The sequence below is a fragment of the Bacillus rossius genome, chromosome 11 (genome assembly GCF_032445375.1).
Source record: "Bacillus rossius redtenbacheri isolate Brsri chromosome 11, Brsri_v3, whole genome shotgun sequence".
In the NCBI taxonomy this organism is placed as follows: Eukaryota; Metazoa; Arthropoda; class Insecta; order Phasmatodea; family Bacillidae; genus Bacillus; species Bacillus rossius.
Genome location: NC_086338.1, coordinates 3,978,666 through 3,995,483, shown reverse-complemented (window position 1 = coordinate 3,995,483; position 16,818 = coordinate 3,978,666). Strand labels below are relative to the sequence as shown.

Sequence of the window (16,818 nt, the reverse complement as noted above, 5' to 3'; positions counted from 1 at the left end):
TATTATTTCCGAATATGAATTATCGCAAAAACTTTCAAATCCAAGACGGCACTGTAAACACCACCGGTAAACACCCCCTTCCCTTTTTAAAAAGCAAACAAATCTTTAATCACATTTATATTTTCTGAATTTTTTGTAAGTAAAAAAAACTTAACCTCTCCACTGTTTCATCAACAAGACCAAGATAAATTGAGAGGAGAGAGATCACAATCAGTCAACACGACTGCCGTTTATAGAATTCCACAGTATTTATATTTATAAATACAAAAAAAAGTAAGTCTTGAACATACATCTAAACCTCTAACTATGCCATAACTTTTAAAACCACGTAACAGTTTGTAAGACTTGTGCAACTGTCTCTCAACAGAACAGATCAGACTCTGGACACGGTGTACTCGGCCGGGAACCGGAAGGAGTGCTGGCCCGACGCAATGATGTTGGGGAGCAGCCCTGCATTGGGGATGATGTTCCACGAGAGACTCAGCGTCACATTCGAGTTGTCCCTGAGAAAAGCCATCACACAGCCCTTAAGGTTCCGCCTTGCAAACCATTTTGGTTATTTCATTTTCTTGTCTTCACTCTTATATAAGGGCTTTTACTGTAAATTTAACACAACAACTACTCTGCGTTAGTCATTCAGTCACAAATTTTGTCAACAGATGTTTACTAAAGGTTGAGATCTGCTCCCCAACGCTTGCCCCTCTCTCCTTGGTAAGGGGGTGACGAGGGGTCTCAGCCGAGCTGCCTCGTGATCCGGGAGAGGGGAGGCAAGGCGACCGAGTCTCTTCAGGGCGTGTGTTCCCTGCCAGAGTCTAAACGACTATTACAGACAATTTCAAGCGCAATGCCATTTATTGTGCTAAACGAACACAAATAACAGAATCTGGCCCCCCTTTACACTGTGCTGACTGAGTTAAGGACACGAAACAGAATGCCTGTGATGATCTTAGAATTTTCCTGTTACACCGGCCACACAATGCTGTAGACAGGCGGTTGGCAGCAGTTACTTTCAGGACAAGAGCCACGACAAGTCTGAAATGGATGGTCAAAATCCATTACCTTTCAAGACAGGGTGCTCATAAATGGACGTTAGAATCGGCTGCTCTTGTACCTGAAGGCTGCAGGTCTATAGGGCAGATCCAGTAGGAAGAGGATACCAAGAGCTGCGGCGTTGAGTTCCGAGACAATGCGAGTCGATGGTTAGACGGCGACTGGCAATCACAGATGCCGCACCGTCTTTCACTGCATATCTGATTGGGAGGTTGGGATTATATGCAGGCTGCTTATTAGTGGCCACAGGTGTGACTCAGTTGCTCGGGAGAGACAGCAGCATTGAGCCAGGCGTGCTCAGCTGCACACATCCGAGAGCTGATAGAGATGGGCGGCCGACGCTGTGGCATTAAGAGGGAAGGGGGTAACGAGGGAAGTCCTTACGCAGTTGTGTTAGGTATAAATATCAACGTTATTTGCGAGCTGTTACATGTCGTGGAAGTGACCATAATTATAATAACTTGCATGACTTTATTTTAAAAAATGCTTAAAAAATATCCAGTGACAAAATTTGTGATCAAACATAAAATGAAAGAGATATATCATGTTAACTACCAGGAATAACTGTTAAATAACATAAATGGCAAGAAATTGAAATAATCAAAATGCCATGTGTGACTGAGACAAACAGAACACTACCAGAACACCCGCATGGCAGTTAAACAATGTAACTCAAGATGGGCCCAGACTCTCAAACCCTAGTGGAGACGAGCAAGTAGATGCAGCTCAACTCTACAGTCCAGTTCACTGTATTCGACAAAATGAGACTCAACTGTATTTTTTTTTCTTAAAACTCTATACATTTTTAACTTATGCAATGAACATAAAATCACTTTCATTAGTTTGCACACACTTTACAGTATAATCTCTATTTAAATTCTCACAGTTTGCTAAAAGTTCAGTTAAATTTTGAATGGCTGTTATACATTATACATTTGTAACACAGCAAACAAACTTCAACAAAATGTACGTCCGGAATATACTTTTTTTCTACTGCAGTTGCAATTGATAGTATTTTTCAACACAAACAATAGTGATATAGCATGAATTTTTATTCTGTCTATTACCTATTTAAAAATTGTGAATGGTTTTATTTTTGTTTATAACAAAAAATATCATAGAATTTTACACCCAATTTAACACTACTTATTTTTATAAAAAATTGTGATTGAACATATTAAAATTTCATTACCATTTTTGAAGTCAGGACAGAAAAAGGCAGAATAAGAGTACAAATAATATCATGTGAAATTTTTTTAGTGTCATAAAATTTGTAGAATCATTGATCTATATCATCATCAAAATCAGATCAAATAGCACTTTATTTAGAAGTGCAAAAAAAAAAAAAGATTGAAATCACCCACATTACACCAACACCAGAAAAAAATATTTTGTTGTTCTATAAATTATTTATAAATATTATTGATCCTCAAGTATTTGGAATCAAGTCTTGGTACTTACTTGAGTCCATTGCCATCATCCCAGAAATAATACTTTGTGTTCATATTTTTGAAGTCCAAGGCAGCATTTTCACCGCGTAGAATTATCTTGTCCCACAAGACCACCTGTATTTGGGTGGAAAAGAGATGGCAATTGGCAAAATTTACACATCACAGACTTAATAAATACTTAATAAAAATAAACAAATTAGTTTTCTCTAATAAGTGGTTTCACAAAGCATTCAGAATGTAACCACACAGATAAAAATAATAATGAAGTAGCTTGAATATATGAATGACCATATTTTCTTATGTAACTTGGGCAATTCAAAAACTTTTTTTTAATGTTAAGCAAGGAGAGTGATATATTTAAAATAGATACGCGCAATTTTTTTGTGAAAATATTACTCTTAAATTTAGTGTTGACACACACAAACATATTTTCATTATTTATTTCAAAGAAAATATAATAAATGAAATAAAATATCTTTTAATTTTTTTGAAGCTATTTGAAATGTTGAATGTTCAGTTATTCACACACTTGTTCACCAACAACAATTACCTGGTTCAGTTCGTTGGCCTTGGTGGTGTACTCTGCTGTCAGGTACAGGAACAGCTGTTTGACATTCCAGTTGAACAGATGGTTCAGATGTAGCACACAGTTAAGATGAATAAAGCATTCAACATTTGTAACATTTGAATATGGTTGCACCTTCAAAACATTAAATGATTTTCATTTGCAAAAATACGCATTAACTTTAACTGCTGACAAAGGCTCTATACCACACCATCACATCATCACCATAGCATATATATTTGTTCCATTATTCAATAGTGGCATCTATATCAAAAATTTCTGACCACTAATTTTTAATTGATATAAAATTATTTCAATGAAAATCACTGAAACATTTTTTTTTATTTAAATAAATATTCTAGAGCATAATGAATGCTTATTTAGTCATTATTAAATTATTGTACTACATGGGAGTCATATTCATTTTAAAAAAAATTTGTTGTCTGTAAAGTCTGTTTATGGACGATCATTTAACGTGACGTCATAACAAAACATTGACAAAATGATTGCATACTTTATGAATAAAATTGTATCATTTTTATTTTAATAATAAAAGAATAAATACTTGAAAGTATACTAGTAATCAGATTTTTAAAATGCAAGAATAATTAACCTTTATTGCCGAAATTGTTGTTGTAATAAGCAATGAAAATCACATTAACTTTTCACTTCACTTTATAAACAGTCGAATGGAAGAGAGATAGATGCGGCGCAAGCGTACAATGAGCGTAACGGGACATAGCATAACGGAAAAATGTGCATAACGGGACACAGTGTAACGGAACAATGTGCATAACGGGACACTTTTTTGTGCGTGCAGCCGGCGTTCATTGATTTATTAGACATTGTCACGACAAAAACTAACCAAACATGAAAGTTTAGAATCATTGTAGCATAGCTTAATTCCTGCCCCCTGCTTTTAATAACCCAGTAACTGAGAATGTGTTGTTGCTGTTTTCTTCATGTTTCATAATTAATTTTTAGTTATGTTTCTTCTATTATGCATAGGCATTTAAGGTATTTTGTTTGTGCTTAAATATTAATTATTATTAATTTTGGTTAGGTTTTACATAAAGATGAATGTATTTTTTATTATTTAACTCTAAATTGCTTGGTCAGTTAAAATTAATATGCTTTTAATTACTTTTTGGAATTTTAAAGCATCTTCTGGTCAGTGAGGATGTAACATTCTAGGTTTAAAAAGAAAGGAAGACACTGGCACATAACTGCACTGCAATGAACCAGAAAGTTCACTAGGCGATGTCTCACCAGCCAATCAGAACGAACCATGCGGTGGTGTGATGTGTCTTTCCAGACTGCCAGAGAAAAATTTTTTTCCAAGAATATTCCCTAAATGGTCATGGAACTGTTTATGTATTGTGATTGGTCAGTTGACCCACGGGGTTGCTTCCCTTTATTTTCACCTTTGTAAGGGAAGACAGCTTCGCTGTTCAACTAGTTGTCGCCGCGTGCTGTCACGTCGTCTGCAAGTGAAGAGTGACGTGATGCTGGTTGTGGCACCAAGTGTCGGCACCGGCCCAGGGGACAGTTGTCACCCTCCCTGGGATAATTCCGAGGGTTACTGTACCTTAGTTAAAAACTTAACTAAGGGGCTTACATTTTTGTTTATAACCGATAGACGAGCTGCAGTGAATATGGAACTGTTATGCAAGTAGTGATGGCAATTTTTTTTTTTTTTTTTTTTTTTTTAGAAAATAATAAACCAAAAGACTTTAAAAACTCTTTTCTTTGGAAAAAGTAAAAGAAAAACTGCTCTATGTAATGACTAACTCATCCCACTTTAGTGAAAAAATAAACTTCAAAATAATAATTCATAAAAAATCATTGAGAATAAAAATTATAAATAGTAGTTACTATTCCTAGTTTTTAAAGTCTTTTAAATTAAAAGTCTTCTCAGTGATAGAACTAATAAAACTTAGTGTGTCAAATTTTATAAGGGAAAAAACCAACTGTAATTAAATTACAATCAATTATTTCTCTTGAAAACAATTTTAAGATTTATACGGTGCTTTACATGAAAACATCACTTAAAAGAATAATTATAGCAAAAGTCATACATAGCTGTAAGTTCATTGCAAAGAATATCACTTAAATTTATCTTTTCATAGTTTCAAGTTCGCGAGTGTCACTCTCTTACACTAAAGCCAGTACCTTGACTCCTAACCATGTGGTCACTGGTTCAAATACCAATCTTCAACAAACAAAATTGTTAAAATTAGTTTGTAAGCCATTTTCCTCTAAGCCTCTTGACAAATGGTGGGGATTAATATACTCTTACTAGGATGAACATTTTCTGGTAGGCACCTGCTAACCGGATGGTGAGTGGTCCTAGACAGCAGGCCTACTAACACAGGAGACTCGTCACCAGCGTCTGTTCAGGCCACACTCACTACAAGTCATGACTGACTAGAAATCTGGCAGATACTTTAGCAATAACAGATATAAACTATTTAAGTTGTACCATCAGGGTTATCACATATCCAATCACATATTACCTTAGGCTGTATTTTTAGAATTTTGTTGCATCTGCAGTTGTTACTTCGAGTGAAACAGTAGAAAAATAAAGAGTCACAAAAAAAATGGCAACTTGCAAAGTTCTCTGTCACATATGTTGCTGAGGATCAAGTAGTCAACATCAGCAGTCGAAAATGGTATAAAAGATGGCATGTTTAGGCAAGGCATGCAGTTTTTCAACAAAGCTGTTTTCAACTTGCTGGATAAACTGCTAATTCCTGATGGTTTTCATAAATTCACAAGTTTCTCATGGATTTTGCGGCACCAAAAAAAATTCACAGCTAATTCAAGGTTTCCCGATTTCACCAGTAGAGTGGCCACCCTGAATGGGTCAAGTATTCAAGTGTATTCCCAGGCCACCACAACTTGCCCGTATGGCGAGGGTGGATTAGTAACAGCTGGGACCTTCCACAACATGTTAAGTACACAATTTTGGTGAAAATAATATAAAAAAACTTTTTCAGCCTTATTTTAATACTGCACCATATTTATAAACAAAGTAATTAAATAATGCTGAAAAATATGCCATTAAAAAATTTACATTGAACTAAAAAAAATTGTTTGTCTGTAAAGTCGGTTTACGGACGATAGTTTAACGTGACGTCATAACAAAACATTGATGAAATGATTGATCCAGAAGAAAAGGAAATATCATATTCAGCCTGAGACTGAGCCTTAATAGGTTTTTGCAACCAAACCATTTAGGCATTAAAAATATTATATTCTTTGAGGAATAATTATTTTTTTTAATTTTTCTATCTTTTGTATGATAAAATCTACCTCTGCATACTTTTATAAATAAAATTGAATCAATTTTATTGAATTATCACTATTTTGTATGGATACAAAGGAGTGAAATGAAATGTACAATTTAATTAATAAATTTACTTTTATTTGCATTCATTAATTCAAATATATTTATTACTTTTGAAATGTTGCGTGCGCCGTATTTATTTTACAAGTAGGTACAAAAAAAAGATTCGCAGCTGCCGAGATTCAAACTGATAACCTTTTGGATTAGTAGTCATCCATGCTAACCACACGGCCACGAGACCATATTGAGAATAATTGTTTCAGATGGTATAAATTAACAACATTCCACGCACAATATTTGTTTGAATTTCTTTTAACTAGAATATTCTCTGTTGGACTCGAAATATTTACACGCTCGTGGGCTCATAACTATAATACGGTGTGTGATTTAGTTGATCAAATAATAACTCACGACAAATAATTACCAATGTCAAACTAAAGCGTGAAAAGTATCATACCAGCAATAAATATTTAGTTACACAGCTAAAACAATACTCATACAACACTGTTTAAATATACTGATTTATACTAGTAATTAAAATAATACGCGGTGCACAACAGTAACCTCGAACCAGTACGCCGCCACGTGCCGGCCGAGTTCTCTGTACCGTCCGCAACATACCAGAGAGATGCCACGCATGCGTAAATACATCCGTAGTGGGACAATTTTTCGTGCGTGCAGCCAGCGTTCATCGATTTATTAGACGTTGTCACGTCAATAAAACCATATAGCCTAAGTTATCCCTACCTAAAGCTAAAAAATGCTAAGAAGAAAAAGACTGGCATATAAAACATTAAAAAAAAAACCTGGACAGACATGCAAGCGTAAGAAATTAACTAGACGTAATTAATTTATAAATAAAACTAACATGCATATGAAATGTGCGACACGGGAGATAATTCTGGATGTCATAAGACGCATGTGTTATTCATTAGTACAGAATAAGAGGACTATTTTCTTCCTTCAACCTAGCAGTCGCTGGAATACCTTCCCGCAGGGAGGAGGAGGCAAGAGCCGCTGCACCCCAGTAAGTACCTGCACACTACCAACACAAGCAGCGTAACCCCACTCGACGAACGACCGCCGTAGCAGCCCTTCCCTTGCTTTCATACGCTTTCAACGTGACTTGTTTCAAAAGGATATCAGTGTGAAGGTCAAACGTAATGAAACCCAGGTCGTTCTTCTCGCGGGAAGCACTGTAGTCAGGTACATTCTTGCTGGAACAAGGGAAACAAACAGTTCACACAACAATTGAAAATAATCACCATTATAAAACTGTATTTTCAATGGCTGTTTCTTAGGAATAATTCAGATGCTTGTTACTATGACTAAAGCACAAAATCGTTAAACTTGAATGTCATAACATGCACACTGTGGGTTCATTCCTAAGCTTCTATTATTTTAAAAACCTTTTAATTTTAAAAATATAAAAAAAATTAAATACTTGTTTTAAAGCTAATACATATGCCATGTTGGGTGCTGAAATATAAATTTTCATCTTCTGTAGTAATTTTATTTAAAAACTTAATCTTAAAGGTCAAAATATAATCATCATTAGATGGATTTTGAACTGGATATGAAACAACTATAACACCTTAGTAGTTTTTGGTAGCAACTGAAAGACCTCCACACAGACTTTCATCAACAGTTAGCAACAAGTTAGTTTTGCTTCGCAGAAATAGAGAAAGGCAATCCCTGTTTGTATGTTTATTATTCATACACAATATCTTACTTTATATGATTTATATTATTAAACCAAGATTATTCTATTTTCGCCCCCTTAAAACAGAACTTACAACACAATACCTACAATTGGAACAAAAAAATATTTGTTGTGAATTCATTAATTATGCCACAGTCAATAATTCCATATCATCAAATAAAATTTACATGCAACAAATAAAGATTTTAAAAAACTTGTTTGACATTAAAATTAATACAGTGTAATTAAACTATTTTGTAGTATAAGACATTTTATTACTATTACTAACATTAATTATAATATATAATTTACTTTGATCTGTGTTGTATCACTACCATGTGACTTTCATGTTTGTTTCGTACATTCAAACAAAATTAATTAAAATGCCAAAGAATACCCACTAATTTACATTATTATGAGTACATACAATTTTTGAAAAACAACAAAAGTGCCAGAAAGTTGAGGGATGAGCCAGGCAAGGGCGGTTGTTGATGGAAGGAATAAATGACAACATTCCACTGGTTGAGTTGAGCACAGGCTAAAGAGTATGATAAGACTGGCAGAAGCAATAAGAAAGTATGGGAAAGCAATTGAACCTGGAGCAGGTATACTCTTGGACAGGGGCGAATATTCTACGTAAGCATTGTAAGCAGTGCTTATAGTTTGAAAATGTCCTACATATGTGGTAATGCATTCTTAAGTGGCATATATCAATGATAAATGCTTGAATAGCTAACACACAGCCTGTTATCATACCGCCTCATTGACGTCTCGCTGTTTGTAATTGTTCGACAGTGGACACCCCTCCTAACCGCACGGCATCCCTACAGGCTGGCTGAAGCCGGCCGAGCTGCCTACTCGCCCTCACCCCTCTGCGGCAGCGCGACACCCCTCTGTAAGCACTTCTCTTGAATACAGGCAGCTGTGAGCTCTTCTTGGCCAGACTGTCACCCCCTCCCACGAATGTGCGTGCCAGAGGGAGGGCGGAGGTCCGCTCAGCTGGGCGTCCCGTTACCATCCGCCTGTAAGTTGACAACCCAGCCGTGCACGCTGTAAGCAGATAGCTTCCTGCTTGCAGCCACTATCAGCCGACTGGAAATTCAGACACTGCTTATCGAAGCGGGGAAAGGGGAAACTCTCCTCTACGACGATCTTAGCGCCATGATTGGCCTGTCAACAGCTTTATTGTTTTAATCATGTAACGTACAGCGATTATCAATAATTGAAACGTGGTGAAAGTGCGAGATATGATAAACGCATCAGGAACAAGGTTTAGAAATTTTTTTTATTTTATGTGGTGTTAAAAATGCATTGAAAGGGTAGAACAATTTCAGCAATATCTTGAGAAACTACGTGATAGTTTCGATGATTTCTGGTGCAAAATTGAGGATAATTTGGTAGCTTGACAGAAGATAGTCAGCCCAAAAAAAGACTGGATGACAAGAATACTTGTTACAGACGATTATATTTTGAAATCATAGACACAATTAAAGAAAAAATAAGTCAAAGATTTGGTGATATTGGCAGTCTCTTCTTCATTGGTTTGCTCAATTTCATTGAGTTTTCTGTTTATTCACGATCATTTCCCGAAAAACTATTCCAGTCCTTAAAATTTTCTTATGGACAATTCTTCGATTTTGCCAGACTGAGAAGCGAACTTTCCGTGGTTTATTCTTCAAAAGAATTTCAAAAGAACAGTGTGGCCGAGTTACATAAATATTAAAACTTGAATGATTTGCACGAAACTTTTCCCGAAGCATAGAAACTTATTTGTTTGGTGTTGACGATTCCGACCACTAGTTCATCTGCAGAAAGATCCTTCTGTCCTGAAGATAATAAAATATACAGGTATTTCCGTAACTCTCAAGGGCAATCGCGGGTCTCAGCATTGTCTTTGTTTTCAATTGAAAAAAAAAAAGGTATTGCAAGACCTAACAAAAAATAATACGTTTTACGACGATGTGATCAACATGTTTGCGAAGCAGGGCCGTCGAAATCAGCTTATGTATAAGTAGTAACTGAACACTTGGGTTACGTTTGGTATTTTTAGAACTAAAAACATTAGTGCATAGCTTTCCTTTCATGACACAGAGAATTAAGTTCTGAGCGTCGTCCATCTTGGCGGAGCGAGTCACCACCAGTACCAGGCTCATCAAATCTGAGGGTGAATTTACATCTACTAAGGCAGGGATTTACATCCACTCGTGATAAATTAGTAAATAAACATTATAAACATTTTACTAAAACAAAATTCTCTATTCCTTAGGCATGTTAGTTTTCTGAACTGTCTCCTAGTACCTAGTAAGTTCGTAATGATTTAGTAATTTAAGTTAAAATGGTTTAATGCATTGCTTACACATGCAATCAACCCACGCCTCGCCACTGCTCTTGGAGAAAAATATGTTGAAAGGAATTAGCTAGCAGAAAACACAAGCATATATTAGACAAAATGGTGGTAGGAGGCTACAAGCTATAGCATGAAGGCGATAACTGAGTAATATTTATAGTTAATACAAAAACTAAACAAAATTATTTTTTTCATGTATGTGACTTAGTTGGGACTAGCACAATTTACAATTCCATAACAATACTAATGACGTCACCAACATGGTGTCATGTCATTACCACCTCTACATTGTTACGGGACAAACGCAGAAATATGGGGGTTTTGGACGGGGAACTATAAACACACTAACCTTTAAAAAAAAATTATGATAAATATAGGCTCTATTATCAAATTCATATTTTCTACTGTTTTACAATTTCCAGTTGTAGGGTTGGTACCACTTGCCGTTTATGTGCTTTATACATGTGTTCTATAAATGACTGTGATTTGCTTAGCATTGGTTGTTTGCTGCACTGTTGCATACCTTGTGTGGTTTATAAACCTGGTCTAAGGCTCGTTCTACAATGACATGGAAGCGGAGATGGATCAGTAAATGAAGGTAGATTTCATGGTACAGAGTATCTACAATGGCATGCATGCGGACACTGACAGTTATGGATTAGAGCCGTATTTCCCAGCTCTTTTGTTTATGTTACTCCACGCAAACGTGCAGTACAAGAATATCTAGTTATCTATTATGACATTAAGGCTTATACTTGTAAATTATAACCATGTTATGTTTTTGTATCTCAATTTTTTTATAAATAAAACTTATGATTCGTAACCTGAAATTCAATCTGATTGGTTGCCACTGTTACATTTTTGGCCAATATGGGAGCAGCAGATGGATAGTAAAACTTAACTATCTTGCAGGTCCGTGAACCGATTTCATGCAATTGTGGAGTAGGCTAAACAGATGGACGAATGAATGCATTACGTCAAGTTGTAATTATAATAGCCGACACGTCCGAGCGATTTACTGCACTCCGTTCACGCATCAAAACATTTTCCTAATACATGCTGCCAACTGTTGAGATAATTTCAATATTGAAGAAAATTTCTCTTGTATAATTAGATTAGTTTGAAAATCATGTAAGCTATGCAATCATAGCCCATTAAACTCAATATTTTCACTCTGGTATTTTTATCAACAATTTCAGACTTACTCTGCACAATAATTACTCTTCTGTGAAAACATAATTTAAAAAAAATTATCATGAGAATATCTAGAGAATTAAACAAACTTCAAAAACTCTTAATATAAAAAAAGACATGTAAAACATTTGCACAATTTGGAAGTTATAATTTAATCCCTCTGTTTGTCATAAGGCCCTTTCTACAATGGCACGTTAACAAAGACAGATCATGTACACGGAACATTTCACTATCGCGTCTGCTGCTTCCACAATGCACAGAAACGTAAGAAATGGCAACCCATAATATTACACAACTGTTGCGTAGCTTAGCCAGCATGACCTGTTTTGGAATAAAACATTACCTACTATTTCTGTTCAATTTAATGGCCAGATTTCGTACATCCCAGTAATGAAAAAGCCTTTAAACGAAACTAGTAAAAAACCATTACACACCTGCTGCATAAAGCTGAAGTCACAATGCCAAGCCAACACGACATGAAAAATCTGATTAGGCATTGTACATCATTCCAGAATAGCGTAGTCACGATACCCCACATTAACACCATGAACTCTAATATGGCTGGCTGCAAATCATTCCAAGCCAAATGCATACATAATATGCAGTATATAATACACCAAAAAAAGGGAATCTTATTTCCTGTTGATAGCTGAAGTGCATAACAATATAACATTTGGTCGTCTGTTGCATAAACTGATATAAGTTCATTTAAGATATGGAAAGCAAGGGACAAAAAATAATTCCGCCATTGCTATGCTAAAAACTAAAAATAAACATAATAAACTGTAATAAAGTGGCTAACATTCTTACAGCACAGATTTTTCATAAAGTAATAATAAAACTCCACAAATACTTTTTTCAAACACTAGAAATGTACCTGTACTTATCCTGAAGACAGCGTCTTTATTTTCCTACTAGTTTCTGAGAAATCACCATTTATAGCTTACACTACAATATCTGTGCACTGCCATAGCCACCGGCATTTTATACCATTTATATGTTACCTATATTAGGTAGCCTGAGCAGTGATGCGGCTGCCATTATTGTGCTTCAGCACAGCAACTTTAATCTGGGCTTCTTGAAACATAAGTACGTGTATATTTTGTATTTGAATTTTGTGATGCAGTGGAAGGTAAATAGCAATTTAAAATATATATATATACACACACACACACACACGATGAGTCCCTACTGTGCATCCAAACCCAAGCGTCAACCCTTGACAAGATATTTATTTTTAGCAGCATGGAGGAGCGAAGCACCGACTTGTTATGTGCGATAGCACGTAACCTGATGTATAAAAGTAATTGTCATTACGTGTATCAAACATATAACAAGTCGGTGCTTCACACCAACATACTGCTAAAAAAAATCCCCGTCAAGGGCTGACGATTGAGTTTGGATGCACAGCAAAGACACACACTTTTTTTGGTAAATATGTAGTGTACGCGAATTAGCATCAAAAATTTTTAAAAAAATCTTAAATAACTTTCATTATATGCTCTTTTACGTCCTCTTTTCATTACAGCCTGCGGAGATAAGAAATTCCAATTACTTTTGGAGATATTGCCGTTCTTATTTTGCAATACAAGACCTACCTATGTAATCATTCGACCGCCGCATTTTATATTTTGCCGTGTGTGCGTGAATGCATAAATAACAGAAATTTTCCATTAGGTAAGGTTAGTTACATTATAAATACTTCAAAATGAACGGAAATTAAAAATAATATCAATTAATTTTACTTGTTGTATAGTTTTAAGTATTTATAATGTAACTGACCTGACCTAACAAAATGGGACAAAGGTAGATTAGGTCAGGTCAGTTACATTATAAATACTTTAAACTGAACGGACATTAAAAATAATAAAATTAATTTTAATGGTTGTTTAGTTTTAAAGTATTTATAATGTAGCTGACCTGACCTAACAAACCGGGACAAAGGATGAACAGTAGGAACTCACGTAATTTTCTTTTTACATGATTTAGTCGCTCATGTCACGTGGCAGACCTAAGATGCACATAAAGTTCTGCCATTCCCGATTACACCCGAACAATTAACCTTCAGCCAACTTCGGGATTTGTTTTATTTTTGCGCAGGAAAAATGAATTCAAATATTAAAAGTGGTCGGTTAGGTTAGCTACATTAAAACACTTTAAAACACTATGGACGGTTAGTTAGGTTAGTATAGCTACATTAAAATAAACAGAGAAATATAAATATTAATAAATAAACCCGAGGTTGGCCGAAGGTGAATTTTTCGGGTGTAATCAGGAATGGCAGAACTTTATGTGCATCCTAGGTTTCCCCGTTCACGTACGTCGCAAAAAAAAAAAAAAATTCTTGTAAACAAGCAACAATGTTGAACGCTACATGAGTGCACAGGATGAAAATTAAAAAATTTGATATATCTTAAAGTATTTGGAATTTCTTGTCTCCACCGGGTTTAATGAAAAGAGGAAGTTAAAAAGCACAGAATAAAAGTAATTTCGGAATTTTAAATTTTTTTTTAACAAATATCGCCCAAATATTAAAATTAAAAAATTCAATATCTCCTTAAGTATTTGGAATTTCTTATCTGCGCAGGCTGTAATGAAAAGAGGAAGTAAAAGAGCATATAATGAAAGTTATTTCAGATTTTTAAAAAATTTTTTGACGCTAATCCGTACACTACATATTTACCCCTTTTTTTTATTTACCTTCCATTGCATCACAATGTCCAAATACAAAATATACATGTTCTTATGTATGGAAAGTCAAAGCATCAGCAACACAATTAAAGCACAACATGGCAACGGCCACTTTACTGCATAGGCTATCTTTGTGACCAATAAATTAAATTTCTCAGAAACCAAGATAAAAGTTTTTTATCACATATCCAGGTCTATCCCTTGTTCCTCATGGCATTATTCCTCTGTGGGTAAATATGTAGTTGAGCGGTATTTGCGAAAAAAAATTTTAAAAATCCAAAAATACCTTTATTAGACGCTCTTCAACTTCCTCTTTTCATTAAAAGCGGCGGAGGTAAGAAATTCCAAATACTTTAGGAGATATCGCCGTTCTTATTTTGCATACAAGACCTGTGTTTATCATTCGACCGTCGCCATTTTTTTATTTTGCCGTGTGTTTGTGAATGCCTAATTAATGAAAATGGTCGATTAGGTCAGGTCAGTTACATTATAAATACTTTGAAACTAAGCGTACATTAGAAATAATATGAAATTATTTCAATGGTTCTTTAGTTTTAAAGTATTAATAATGTAACTGACCTGACCTAACAAACCGGAACAAAGGATGAACAGAAACAACTCACGTAAAATTTTTTTTGTTACTTATTACTTGCGCAACAATAAAAAATATGACTTTAAAATTAGAAACGTTAAAAACTCGCCTAAGTTGGAGGAGGTTTTTAAACACCGTTTTAAACAATAAATGAAGTAAATAATCACGTATCTGTTAATTTGAATTCTGGCCTATCACGAACAATCACGTGACATCATTACTCCAATAAAAAAATAGATGCTCGTAAACAAGAAACAATGGTGATAGCCACATGAACGCACTGCTATAAATGTGATGAAATTTAAAAATTCGATATCTCCTAAAGTATTTGGAATTTCTTATCTCCGCCGCTTTTAATGAAAAGAGGAAGTTGAAGAGCATCTAATAAATGTATTTTCGGATTTTTAACATTTTTTTTTTCGCAAATACCGCTCAACTACATATGATGAAATTTAAAAATTCGATATCTCCTAAAGTATTTGGAATTTATTACCTCCGCCGCTTTTATTGAAAAGAGGAAGTTAAAGAGCATAGAATAAAAGTATTTTCGGATTTTTAACAATTTTTTTGCAAATACTGCCCAACTACATATTTACCCCTCTGTGCAATACCAAGAAGGTGAATATATTTTAAGTTTAGTTCTTTAAGGTTTGTGTTTTGTTTTCCATCATGAGATACGACACGACCACCGGAGGGACCGTATTTTTTCGTGCTGACGTCACAGCCACCTTGTGTTTAATTGGCTACTGAGCGTGTCGTGCCTGTCGTGGCATTGTGACTCCAGTTTTAGGAGCCGGCAACATATGGGTATCAACTGTAGGTACCATTACATACTCACACGAAAACTTTAACTGTTTTCATTGCCGCAGTAGTCCTATAATCAATAAAAACAGTGGATGCAAAGCAGAAAAAAGTCAATGCAGCTAGAACACTTAACGTATAGGCCAGAATTGCATTCCCTCTTGTCAACACAGAATGCATAATGTCGTTTTGTTACACACGTTCAAACAAAAACTCAAAAAAATCTTAAAGAAACAAGTAACCACACTTGCGTATATATCATTACCAAAACACTATCCAACCAAACTCAACCAACTATACAAAATATTTGAAAAACGATATAAATGAAAATAATAAATATTTTTTCCTGCCACAGATCCCAACACTTTTTTACACGACGTGTCCACCATGTACCACACAAACAACATAAAACTTTCTGCTACTTATCCAACAGGATAAAATTATATTTTAAGGTTTTTCGAATTTTAAAATAAATTAAAACAGAAATAGTTATAATTCAGTTTTAAAATTATTTTATAAAGATGAGTTTATATTGGACCAACTTATATAAAACTAAAAGAAAACATTGTATCATTAGAACGAACTAGATATATATAGGCTGCTAGTAGATACCATTTTAAATTCCATCTGAACCATCGCCAACAGCCATGTTGATGACACAGTTTTACAGTTTGGTGGGAACAACAATGTTTTAATAGCTATTGTTGCCAGCATAAAAAAAGCTGCCCAAGCAGATGACGTTGTGTTAAGGTCAATTGTAGAAAGTTGACGGAATAACGAGCATATAATATTTCGAAGTGATTGATGATTTGAGTCATGTGATTTTTTGTTCAGGTTGTTAAAATCTTTAGTAAAATGCCTATTTCTAATGCAGCATACAGTTGCACGAACAGAGGATCGCATGGCAATGGACTTCATGAATAATTTTTTGCAGTTAGAGCTGTATGCACATAATTATATAGCTTATATGCAAAATATCGGAATAAAGTGTAATTTTTTTAGGAGTTCGTGTTAAATTATTTTTCAGATGTTTATTTACATTAATAATCTACGAACTGTCGCGTACCCGCCTCCGT

The 16,818-nt window shown here is 34.9% G+C and overlaps 1 protein-coding gene across 1 annotated transcript; it reads right to left on the bottom strand.

Moving 5' to 3' along the window:
• Positions 1–102: 102 nt before the first annotated feature.
• LOC134536580 (signal peptidase complex subunit 3) lies at positions 103–16,154 on the bottom strand. The gene is made up of 5 exons (XM_063376336.1): positions 15,780–16,154; positions 7,559–7,632; positions 3,052–3,140; positions 2,512–2,615; positions 103–503 (listed from the first exon to the last, which is right to left on the bottom strand). Exons 1-5 carry the CDS (start codon positions 15,920–15,922, stop codon positions 374–376), a joined length of 540 nt encoding a protein of 179 aa, XP_063232406.1. The 5' UTR covers positions 15,923–16,154; the 3' UTR covers positions 103–373.
• Between the last annotated feature and the right edge of the window lie 664 nt (positions 16,155–16,818).

Excerpts from the sequence above, each read along its gene's own strand:
- LOC134536580 (XM_063376336.1), bottom strand. The coding sequence starts at position 15,922 with ATGCATTCTGTGTTGACAAGAGGGAATGCAATTCTGGCCTATACGTTA. Across the intron at positions 7,633-15,779 it reads AAAACAGTTAAAGTTTTCGT|CAAGAATGTACCTGACTACA; the intron begins GTGAGTATGTAA and ends CCCTTGTTCCAG. Across the intron at positions 504-2,511 it reads GATGATGGCAATGGACTCAA|GGACAACTCGAATGTGACGC; the intron begins GTAAGTACCAAG and ends GGCTTTTCTCAG.